The 12,363-nt window shown below is 47.2% G+C and overlaps 1 protein-coding gene across 2 annotated transcripts in view; it reads right to left on the bottom strand.

Moving 5' to 3' along the window:
* The window catches only part of LOC127437405 (tight junction protein ZO-1-like), a 251,942-nt gene that overhangs the window by 186,939 nt on the left and 52,640 nt on the right, over positions 1-12,363 (bottom strand). For both annotated transcript variants that reach the window (XM_051692262.1, XM_051692263.1), the window contains 2 exons: positions 7,819-7,860; positions 7,559-7,715 (listed from right to left, as the gene is read on the bottom strand). In XM_051692262.1, the coding sequence (XP_051548222.1) occupies positions 7,559-7,715; positions 7,819-7,860 (199 nt within the window). The remainder of the gene's footprint in view (positions 1-7,558; positions 7,716-7,818; positions 7,861-12,363) is intronic.

Genomic DNA, 12,363 nt, shown 5'->3' with positions numbered 1-12,363 from the left:
TACTAATCAGCTGCGTGCCCACTTTTGATTACAATTGTATAGAAATTGTTTGTTGTTCTTAATATCATGAATAGTGATCAAGTGTGGAGATGGATTTTTTTTACAAACAGTCATTATACCTCTGCAATCCACGGTAGTGCTCGGCTAACTTGCTATGTAATGTCATTGTTTTGGTAAGGGTTTACTATTCAGCTGTGGGCTGAATTTTACCTCTCAAGAGATCTCAAGAGTCTTATATAATTATATAATTACAAGCTGTAATGTTATGGCCGCTATCAGTAGTCCATGGCTAACTTGCTAACTAACTCTCTAATACACCCGGTAATGTCCAACCGGGAGTAAGCCTCTGTTCTCCATTCATAACTCTGATGAAAAAAGTTTGGCTACACCCATTCCAGCAACAGATGACTAACTTAGATGCACTACATGTCTTTTACTTGAAGCTTTGTTAGGTTCACAATAATCAACAGTGTACTTATAAGAAAGCAACAAAATTAAAACTTACCATTGTGAAATGTACTGCTCAAGTCGTGCTTGCGAAGGTGGTTCGGGTCGATCAGCTTGTTCTTCCAAACTTCAATTATCGGACTCAAACTGGTATGGCAAAAACCAATGCCATTGTTACCATAGTTACAATAGTGTTTATAGCTGCTCAGGAAGCCTGAAACTCGGTTATGGTAAGGGGCGTTACATTTCCGACACACCAGACACACCAACAGACTGGGCCAGCTGACCAATCAGAGCAGACTGGGCTTTTCGGAAAGGGGGGCTTTAAAGAGACAGGAGCTAATTCAGAGCGTTTGAGCCAGAGGATAAAAATAGGTTTAGCAGAAATATACAGAATGAGAAAAATAATGTGTTTTTTGAACATTAAAGCATGTAAACCTATTCTAGTAGACCCCCCAAATAAAATCCTGAACCTGTAAATTAGCATAATATGGGTTCTTTAACACATTAAAAAAATTAACGCAAATAACGCAGTATCTGTTTTTTTCCTTCATGAACCTTTGCGAGATGGGAGAAAGGTGTCTCGAGTTTTTCCTGGCAGGCTACTCAGCCTTACTGGCTCCATATAGTTAGGAATAGAGTGGGGGCGGGGTTAGGGCACCTGCTGCTCGTCAGGAACAACCAGAGGCACCTTTGTACAATAGGCGATACTTCACCAATGTTTTCCCCACTTTCTGTGGCTAATTGGCATATATACATTTTCAAGATGTACACGCTCGATACATCCCAGCACAGAAACTAATTGTATGGAGCAGAGCACATTCTCTTTCATCATCTCGTGTTCGAGATCCACCTATGGTAAAGGCATATGCACCTGACCACTGCAGATGCATCCAATTGCACCAAGTCTGGCTTGACAGACAGGAGCGTGTGTCCAATGCCGCTGTAATTACCTGAGCGCATAAAAGGACCTGTACATGCTACTTCTCTCAGTTGACATTTGCTTCTCGTGACCTCTGAACATTTAACTCACAGCTCGATTGGATTTCACTTGTTGGCTTTCATTTAACAGTCTACAGGAGGACACATCCTAGGATCAGTCTCCACTAGGCATGACTACCAAGGAAATATCGGTCAGTTGCTGTTTTATCCTGCCTGCAAGCCGCTCACACTCGCTGGCCGCTTTTACAGCTGCCCGCCTTTCTTTGTTGCCGTTTCCCCTGCATTTTGGGCTAACCACTGCTGATACTTTAGGAATAAGAATTCAGCATTTTTTTACGGCATGGCTCAGTCGAAACCCATGACATCAGTGAACTCTGGGAACCAGCAGTCGCAGGCATGCCCAGGGAAACTGATGGGGCTGCCACCCAGCCTGAGGAAACAGCTCTTGCCCATCCTCCCTGTGTGTGCAAAGCACATGAAGTACTAATGGAAAGACACGCTTGACCTGAAGCATGGTCTTGCGGGCCTTGAGGTTAAGCAAATGGCTGCGCATGGTATGGGTGACCCTCCTGCCATCAAACCTTCGACTGTCAGACATCTCAACCCCTCACAGGGAGGCTTGCTCACTCCCCTGAAGCCCACTCTCCCTAACAAGATTGACCATTTTTCCGCCTCCATTTTTCAGGGCTCGTACAGAGCTTCTGCTCTCACTGTCTGAGCTCTGAATGTTTCCTCCCTTCTTTCAGCCTACCAGGCTGAACTTATGGAGGACATGGGTAAAGGGTTGGAAAAAGGCACTCCTTCGCCCATGCTGTGGAAGGAAATTGTGACCGTCAATGACCTTGTCCTGCGTAATGCCCGTCAGGCCGTCTAAGCCTCTGGCAGCTCAATGGCGTTATCCATCATGGCTAAATCTCTCTGGTCTTCCCAACAGCGAGAAAAGGTGCATTCTGGGAGCCCCAGTCGAACTGGGACAGGCTCTTTTTGGTCCGGCCATCGCCCTCATGCAGCAGCGCTGTGACGAGAAGGCGGAGGACAAGGCTTTTAAATTGTGTCTTCCCAGAAAATTTACACCTCACAAGGATCCTACTCTATGGGCCGCACAGGCTCCTACCACTGGGCGAGCATATCACAATGCCGGCAGACCTAAGCCTCGTAACAAGTCACCTAATTAGCAGCCCAATCCTTCTCCAAATCCCTGGGGGAAAATGTAATTTGCTACCCTACCCCTTCTGACTCCAAAAGGAAGCAGCCTGCCTGATGTACAGGTTTCGGGGGCCCTAAGTCCTGGTTCCTGGGCTGTCAGGAGGCGAGTTTGGATTTTCCCATCTTTTCTCACAAGAGGAGGAAACTCTCAGTTGGTGGGAGACTGAGAGACCTCCCCCCCATGGGTTCCCTTCCCCGGGTTTCGTGCACGACAGCTCCAGTTCAAGTGCTGCCCAGCTTAAGTCTCACCTCAAAGCGTGCAGTGTTAAGAGTTTTCATGCTGGAAAGAGACTCAGTATCAAGTGCACAAGCAGTGTCACCACACCGTATGCACAACACCATTTTCATACTCCCAATAAAGGCCACGGCCAGTGTGTGTTTGAAGATAAAAAAATTAAATCAAATGAATCAACTTGTAAGAATGGAAAATTCTCCACAGTCCCACATCTCACCCCTAAGTTGCCCACTAGATGGCGCCATTGTATCACAAACGAGCGTACTGCCCGCTGTTGCAACCCACTGCAATGCCCCAGCTCAGGGGGGAATGCTCACAAATCACATACAAGCCTGGCATGCCGTGTCGGCTCCCGAGTGGGTAATTCAGACAATTACGCACGGCTACATGCTTCAGTTTGCCATGAAACCCCCACATATTTAGCGGTGTAATTTTCTTGCGGACAAACAAGAGTTCTGCTCATTTTCTGGAAGAGGAAATTTCTTCTCTCTTAGAGAAAGGGGCAATTTGCATAGTTCCGGACCAATGTCAACAGGGGTTTTATTCTCATTATTTTCTAGTTCACTGCGCCCTATTTTGGATCTCAGAGTGTTAAACAGACATTTGAGAAAATACAATTTCAAGATGTTCACATACAACACTCTCTCACGTTCAGTACATCAGAACGATTGGTTCACATCAGTCAATTTGAAAGATGCTTTCTTCCACGTCAGCATTTATCCCCCACACAGAAAATTTCTTCATTTTGCCTATCACGGCATTTGCTACGAATTCACGGACCTACTCTTCAGTCTCGCCCTCCGCCTACGAGTATTTTGTCTGTGTGTGGAAGCAGGATTAGCTCTGTTATGCCTAGCAGGGCTGAAAATCCTGACATATATAGATGAATGGTTAATCATAGCCAATTCAAGGGAAAAAGTAGTGCAGGACACACAACTAGTGCTCTCGCACCACAGTTCAAAGAGGGAGCGAGTGTGCAACATCACATTTGTCTCAGACTACAGGGCCTCATGGATTCAGCCATCCATGTTTTGCCCTTGGGACTGTTGAGGGTGAGAGCTTTCATGAAATGGATTTTGTCTCTTCATCTCAACCCCCTGTACGATCTCCGTCACAACATTACAGTGACCCGTGCTTGCACATCAGCATTTCGCTACTGGATGAGCACAGAGTTTTATGCTCATGGGATGCCTCTAGAGGTGGTTATGTTACGAAAAGTGGTAATGACAGATGCTTCCCTGTCCGGGTGGGGTGCCACCCAGGAGGGCAGAACAGTGAATGGGATGTGGCAGACCAAACTACGCTCAGCTGTATGGAAGGCTTAAGACATTTTCCTCCTCGCCTTCAGGGGTATCAAGTTCAAGTGTGCTGTGACAATACCACAGCCATAGCGCACATCAATCACCAAGGAGGGATGCGCTCCCCTCAGATTCACTGCCTAGCCCAAAAACATTTGGTATGGAGCAGTCAGCACTTCCTACCGTTATGTGCGTCCCGGGTGTTTTGAACTCAGATGCGGATCTCCTGTCAAGGGGAATCCTCTCTACGGAGAGTGGTGACTTCACCCTCAGGTAGTGTGCATGTTATGGGAGAGATTTGCTCCCATTGCACACAGACCTCTTGTCTCAGGTGAACAGAGAAATATACCACCCTCACCCAGACAGGGTGGCGCCATGGGCCTGGCCCATGAAAGGTCCAACCTGAACACATTTGGGCCCCCTGAGGTGGTTGCTTTTATACAAAATGCTAGGGCCTTGTCCACGAGGTCTTTGTATGATTCTACGTGCGGGTGTTTGAAAAATGGTGAAATTCACATAATTTGGTTTCATATCAGTGTTCGGTCACAGATATACTATGCTTTCTACAAAATCTTTTTCGACCATCAAGGTTTACCTGGCAGCCAGTTCTGCTTGCCACATTGGGTTTAATTATGCAGCAGCAGGGCATCATCGACTCATTCGCAGATACATGAAGGGTGCTCGTCATTCTGTGCCAGTTACTAGAAAGCTTGTGCCTGAGTGGGACCTCTCCATGGTGCTGGAAGCTTTGTCACAGCAGCCTTTTGAGCCCTTGGAGAATATTTCTAAGTTATTGTCTTACAAAACAGCTATGCTCCTGGCACTGGCATCAGCCAGACATGTCAGGGATCTGTATGCCCTTTCTATTCATTCTCCTTGTACAAGATTTTCCCCAGGCATGGAAAATGTTTCTCTTAGACCCAAACCAGCCTTTATGCCTAAGTGTTTCCCTAAATTCACAGAGGAGGTATTAGAGCTCAGTGCTTTCCATGCACCTCCTTTCACCTCTGTGGAGGATGAGAGGCTGAATGCCTTGTGTTCTGTGCGTGCACTCCACATGTATATGCGTAGGACTGAGACAATCGGAAAGAGTGACCAGTTCTTTGTCTCATGAGCTTCCTCCCACACAGGTAAACCCATTTATAAACAATGCCTTTCCCATTGGCTTGCAGAAGAAATATCTTTGGCATATAGCTCTAAGGGTCTCCAGCACCCCTTGGGCCTTAGGGTCCATTCCACGAGAGGCATGGCTGCTTCCTGGGCCCTGTTTCAGGGAGTCTCTCTGCAAGACATTTGTTCAGCTACATGTTGGGCATCCCCCACACTTTTTTCAGGTACTAATGACTTGATGTCACCAGAACCCCAGTAGCGCATGCAGTTTTAGGTGTGGGTTCTTCATAATGGGTTCACCCATAACCCTTTCTCCCTCATGCTGTGTACGTGTTACCCCACAGGTTTCACTCCAAGCACAATGCATGGCCTTTTCTCCCTGCTTTGTTATGTTTATGGGTTATAGAGCTTGCTAATATTATAAAGGATGTGTCAGGCATCTCCTTTAATTAGGAGACCATCCTTTTGGCTGTGCTAACGAAGAGGCTAAAGGCTACAGCCTCTAGCGTCAGTCGCTAGTACACTTCTTGAGGCCTGGGGAGTGAGGTTTACAGACACACTGCACAGCTATCACGTACCAGCTGGCTCCCGCTACACTAGGAATTATCTTTGTTTACAGTTTTCAACTTATTTAACTGAAGATAATGCATTACATGCCCATATTTATCATCTGTATCAGTTTTGGTTCAGTTAGTCATGTGTCAGTGTCACATTAAAATGTTTGTGTGGGACATTAATGACACTTCAAATACAAACTAAGTTTCAAAATCTCCCCCCAAAAATGGGTGTGGTGCTCTGGTATCCTCAGATTTTTGGCCATCTAGTTTATTTTTCAAATACACACAAGCCTATTTAGATTGAATCAACAATGGAGCATTTGTATTATGCACTGCTATGAAAAATCCAACAACTGAACCATAATTTCATCCATAATTTCAAAGTGTAAGGAACAAACAAGTGTCTGGATTTTTCTATGCCGTGGCATCTCATGGAAATACCAATCAGAGCTCATTAGAATAATAATCATGTTAGAGTGTTTTCCCAGAGGAGGCAAGGCAGCTTGTGAGACATCCTGGTGAACTTCAAATCCCAGGTGTTTCCTAGACAAACGGAACACATGCCGGGGCATCCCAGAATAGGATTGGATTCACCAAGGTGTTACATTAAGTATGACCCTGTGAAGTATCTATGAGGCATTCAGACAGTGTGCACTAGGTGAACATGACAGCCTCATGCAACATTCACAAGAAAATTTAATTTTAATAAGAATATTAGATGTTGAGGTTTGTCGAATGAGAGTTGTGCTGAATACACTAAATGCTTCACACAAAATGAATCCTCTGTCAGCATTTACTCAAAATCATGTCATTTGAAACATGTAATGGAACACCAAGGAGATGTTTAGCAGCATGTCCATGCTGCTCTTTTCCATACTATGTAAGTGGATGGGGACTGGGACTGTCAAGCTCCAAAACTAAAAAAAACAAAAAACATAGAAGTAGTCCATATGACTCGTGCGCTACATTCCAAGTCTTCTGAAGCCATACGATAGCATTATGTGAAGAGCAGACCAAAATTGAACTCATTATACACTACAAATCTTCCCAACAGTCATAGCACTAAAATCTTATTTGCATTTGCGCATATTCAAACTCGGCAACTAAAGACGCATTGCACCAGTTTTCACGATAGGGATTTTCAGCAAATAACAACTTAAAATTCATCATGTTCCTCACACAAATCTACAGTTGTCCTTCATAAGACAATTTTTTTTTGTGCACTTTTTGGAGCTCAACGTCGCGGTCCACTTACATTATATGAAAAAGAGCAGCTTTGACATTCCGCTAAACATCTCCTTTTGTATTCCGCGAAAGAAAAATATCATATGGCTTTGGAACAACATGAGGGTGAGTGTAATTTTTGGATGAACTCTGCCTTTAAAAAAATCTCATCCCACATCCATTAACTCCAGATATGTGTTTAGGAATACTTATGAACTGACTCCAGATGTGTGTTTATTAATAATTCCTGTAATAATAGTGAATAAATGGACTTGTGCATGTTCACTGTTGCAGAAATTCTATTGAGCACTCAAGCAGACATGCTGGTACATGTGCATTTTAATAAACAAATATACACACCATTGGCATCACTTTCAGTAAACACATGTATGCATGCACATGGAGCTCTGCACACTCCATCTAAGGGTGCAATATAATTTGTACACACACACACACACACAAATACACATACTCCCCACCCCCACTGCACTTCACCACACAAGGAGACATTGCTGCAGTGGATGCAGTCTTTAACTCACGTTTGAGTCCAGCAGGTCTGTGCTGTCCAGACTTTTGCTGCGGTGGATTCGGCCCTTAATTCTGCGCAGGGATGGTTTGCCGTGCACCGATCCCTCCGATTCATCCAACAGAGAGAGTTCTGGGGTGGGAATGAAGCCGTGGATCTTAGGATAGTAACTAGGAAGGAGATGCACAAAGTGTGTTAAATGTAATCTCCATTAAGGGGGGGGGGGGGGGTATTCCTTAGTGAAATGGAGTGAGAAGAGTTGAAAATGCTTACACTGCAGGCCCGTATTTGTCTTTGTCGTGTTTGGGGAAGACCCTAAGATTGAAGCACAAGAGAAAGAGAGGGATTTTTAAATTTCAGCATAGAAATGACAAAACTAGCAATAGGAAGAATCATCAAAGAGAATGCATAAAGCATAGAGATGCTCAAATCTGAAAACATGTTCAATAGTTTAACCTGAAAGCATATGAAGCAGCATCTTTTTAAATATCTGTGAATTTTTGTCCTTTTCAGGCTTAATATACAGAGACAATGAGTTAGCCATTTGAAGGTTGAATTCCCTGAAAAGTGTAAACACTGTGGCTCTGCGGCACTATCAAAGCATTGCTCTGCCTAACATAGCAAAATTTGTCTAATCCAATGGCAGTTTGAAAACAGTCATTGACTAAAAAATGTGTCCATCCCATGTTAGTCCCTGCTTGAAAATATGGTATTTCATATACTGTATAAATGACTTTTTAGACTAAACAATTGAATTTTTAAATGTTGTTGTATTTAAAAATCTTTACTCTTTTACAGCTTTATGCAAATGTTCTGTATCTAGATGCCTTATTCTTGATTGTTATTCATGTGGTTAATTTCTACACCACTTGTGGCACCAAATGGAATTGCAAAAATTATAATTTGAAACTGCATACTACCATAGTACACTTACTATTTCTGGAATTTATAGATGTGGCAGAAATAGTAAAAGTAGTATGCTAGTATGTGGTTTCAAATTTAATTTCGGTTCGTTCTGAGCAAAAGCTGATTTTTTTCGTTCTGGTTCAGAAGTTCTGCAGCCTCCATTCCAAATGGTAACCGGTTAGAACAAAATAAAGGAACGGTTAATAACATTCTATTTAAAAGGACAGTACTCTGCGATAAGGGGTGGGTGAAATACCAGCTGCAGTGTTGCCAGATCTTGCAAGAAAACAAGCAACCTGGTCTGGAAAAACAAGCCAAAATAAGCCACTTGCCTCACCAAAATAAGCAAAAATAAGCAAATACATTTTTCCTGTGTGGTGGATTTATCAGCAAAGAAATAATAACCAGCAGTTAATTAACAGTTAAGTATAATTTTAATTACAGATCTGCTTCTCAGTCAAAACCAGCAGCAGTAAATCTGTATTAATGCATCATATCTAATGTCCTGGTTACTTTCGTAACCTCCGTTCCCTGATGGAGGGAACGAGACATTGTGTCGATGTAGTGACACTAGGGGTCACTATTGGGAGCCCCAAACACCTCTGCTTTTTAAAAAAAAGGCCAATGAGAATTGGTGAGTGGAATTTGCATGCCACTCCCCCGGACATACGGGTATAAAAGGAGCTGGTATGCAACCACTCATTCAGGTTTTGTGCTGAGGAGCCGAGACCAGGTCCCGGCCATTTCAGCGGGTAGTTCAGTGTTGTGGCAAGAGGGACACAACGTCTCGTTCCTGCTCTTATGAGCAGCGAACGGTCCATCAGGAACAAGTCGACTGCCCAACTATAGGGACAGGCTAGCCCAGCCGAGGCCTCTTTTCCCTCACTATTCTCCCCAAAAAGAGTGGAATTTGTTAACTGACTGGGAGCCATAAATGTCTGCGTTGGAGGATGTCCCTCCCAAGGGGAAGACACCACGGAGACCACACCTTGCCCAAAAGGGGGGGTGGGGGGTATTTTGAGTGGAATACGTCACATGGTCTTACTGAGTCTTGTCGGAAGTATGTCATGTGGAGAGGTCCCATGGTAGGTCCTACCCGAAGGGGGAGGAGTTTCTACAGAGCATGGCGACTGGGGGCAGAGGGGCCTCTGCCCAAGGAAGATGCAGTTTGCCGCCAGGGAAACGATTTTGCAGAAGATATCACATGGGGTCACCTTCAGGGAACCAGCACATGTGGAGCACCTACCTCAGTACAGGGGCTCATTAGCGTTCTGGGCCGGTCAGCGAGTTTCTCCGCAAACTCAACTGCCAGAGGGCTAAGGAGGAAAGTCATCCAGGGATCACAGTCTGTGAACACACCTGGGAGTCAAGAGCACACGTCTTCACTCCAAGAGAGGGGAAAGGCGCTATGCGCAAGCGGTACACCCGGCCAGTTGTCCCGGAACTTACCTGCTCGTGCCTGCCAATACACGGGACGAGACCGGCTCAGCCCGGAGATTGTAGAACCTCGCAAATGTGTTGGGTGTTGCCCAGCCCGCTGCTCTGCAGATGTCTGCCAAAGAGGCGCCCAGGGCCCAGGAGGCCACCACACTCCTGATGGAGTGGGCTCATAACCCCGCAGGGGGTGGCACGTCCTGAGCCTGATATTCCATCACGATGGTGTCAATGACCCAGTGGGCGATCCTCTGTTTGGAGACAGCGCTTCCTTTCTGCTGTCCACCAAAGCAAACAAAGAGCTGTTCGGAGCTTCTAAGGGCCAAGGCTGGGTCTGCCTCCTCCTGGGGCAGCGCTTGCAGGTTCACCACCTGATCCCTAAAAGGGGTCCTGGGAATCTTGGGCACATAGCCCGGTCGGGGTCTCAGGATCACATGAGAGTAACCCGGACCGAACTCCAGGCACGATTCGCTGACAGAGAACGCCTGCAGGTCCCCTACCCTTTTGATGGAAGTGAGTGCAGTCAGGAGGGCAGTCTTCAAAGAGAGTGCCTTAAGCTCAGCTGACTCAAAGGGCTCAAAGGGAGCTCCCTGTAGACCCTGAAGGTCTACAGAGAGGTCCCACGAGGGGACGAGGTGCGGTCTGGAGGGATTCAACCTCCTAGCACCTCTCAGGAACCTGATGATCAAGTCGTGCTTCCCCAAATACTTACCATCTACTGCATCGTGATGAGCTGAAATAGCGGCTACACACACCTTCAGGGTGGAGGGGGACAGCCACCCCTCTAGCCTCTCCTGCAGGAAGGAAAGCACTGATCCGACTGCACATCTCTGGGGGTCTTCGCGTTGGGAAGAACACCACTTAGTGAACAGACGCCACTACAAGGCATACAGGCGCCTTGTAGAGGGAGCCCTAGCCTGAGTGATTGTGTCTACCACCACGGGTGGTAGGCCACTTAGGTCTTCTGCGTCCCGTCCAGGGGCCAAACATGGAGATTCCAGAGGTCTGGTCACAGGTGCCAGATGGTGCCCCATCCCTGAGAAAGAAGGTCCTTCCTCAGGGAAATTCACCGGGGGGGGGGGGGGCTGTCACGAGGAGCATAAGATCTGAGAACCATGTCTGGGTGGGCCAGTAGGGTGCTACTAGGATGATCTGCTCCTCAACCTCCCTGACCTTGCACAGGGTCTGTGCAAGTAGGCTCACTGGGGGAAACGCGTATTTGCATAGTCCAGGGAGCCAGCTGTGTGCCAGTGCATCTATACCGAGGGGTGGGCATACCAAAGTGGGCAGTGGGAGGATTCCCGGGAAGCAAACAGGTCTACCTGTGCTCAATCGAATCAACTCCAAATCAGCTGGACCACCTGAGGGTGGAGTCTCCACTCTCCCCTGAGGGTAACCTGATGTGACAGAGCGTCCGCTGCGGTGTTGAGGTTGCCCGGGATGTGAGTGGCTCGCAGCAACTTGAGGCGCTGCTGACTCAGAGGAGGAGACGGCGGGCGAGTTGTGACATGCAATGGGAGCATAGACCGCCTTGGCGGTTGATGTACACTACCGTCGCTATGTTGTCCGTCCGGACCAACACATGTTTGCCCTGGATCAACGGCCAAAACCTCCGCAGGGCGAGCAGTACTGCCAACAACTCTAGGCAGTTGATGTGCCAATGCAGCCGCAGGCCAGTCCAGGAGCCGGCGGCTGTGTGCCCATTGCATACGGCACCCCAGCCTGTCTTGGAGGCATCTGTTGTAACCACGACGCGCCTGGAGACCTGCTCTAGGGGAACCCCTGCCCACAGAAATGCAAGGTCGGTCCAAGGGCTGAAAGGCGGCGACAGATCGCCGTGATGGTCACGCGATGTGTCCTGCGGTGCCATGCCTATCTCGGGACTCGAGTCTGAAGCCAGTGCTGAAGCGGTCTCATATGCATCAACCCGAGCGGTGTGGCCGCCGCTGAGGATGCCATATGCCCCAGGAGCCTCTGAAAAAGTTTCAGTGGAACCGCTGTTCTCCATCTGAACGCCTTCAGACAGTTCAGCACCGACTCTGCACGATCGTTCGAGAGGCACACTGTCATCGAGACTGAGTCCAACTCCAAACCGAGAAAAGAGATGCTCTGAACCGGTGAGAGCTTGCTCTTTTCCCAGTTGACCCGAAGCCCCAGTCGACTGAGGTGCCAGAGCATGAGGTCCCTGTGTGCGCACAGCAACTCTCAAGAGTGAGCTAGGATTAGCCAGTTGTTGAGATAGTTGAGGATGCAGACACCCACTTCCCTTAGTGGGGCTAGGGCTGCCTCTGTGACCTTCGTGAAGACACGAGGGGACAAGGACAGGCCGAAGGGGAGGACCTTGTACTGGTATGCCTGGCCTTCGAAGGCAAACCGCAGGAAGGTTCTGTGTCGAGGTAAGACCGAGACGTGGAAGTACGCGTCCTTGAGGTCTACCACCGCAAACTAATCTTGATGCCGGACGCTCGCTAGAATGCG

Source organism: Myxocyprinus asiaticus, chromosome 48 (genome assembly GCF_019703515.2).
Source record: "Myxocyprinus asiaticus isolate MX2 ecotype Aquarium Trade chromosome 48, UBuf_Myxa_2, whole genome shotgun sequence".
Lineage (NCBI taxonomy): Eukaryota > Metazoa > Chordata > Actinopteri > Cypriniformes > Catostomidae > Myxocyprinus > Myxocyprinus asiaticus.
The sequence above is the reverse complement of the archived record's forward strand: the minus strand, read 5'-3'. Positions and strand labels throughout refer to the sequence as shown.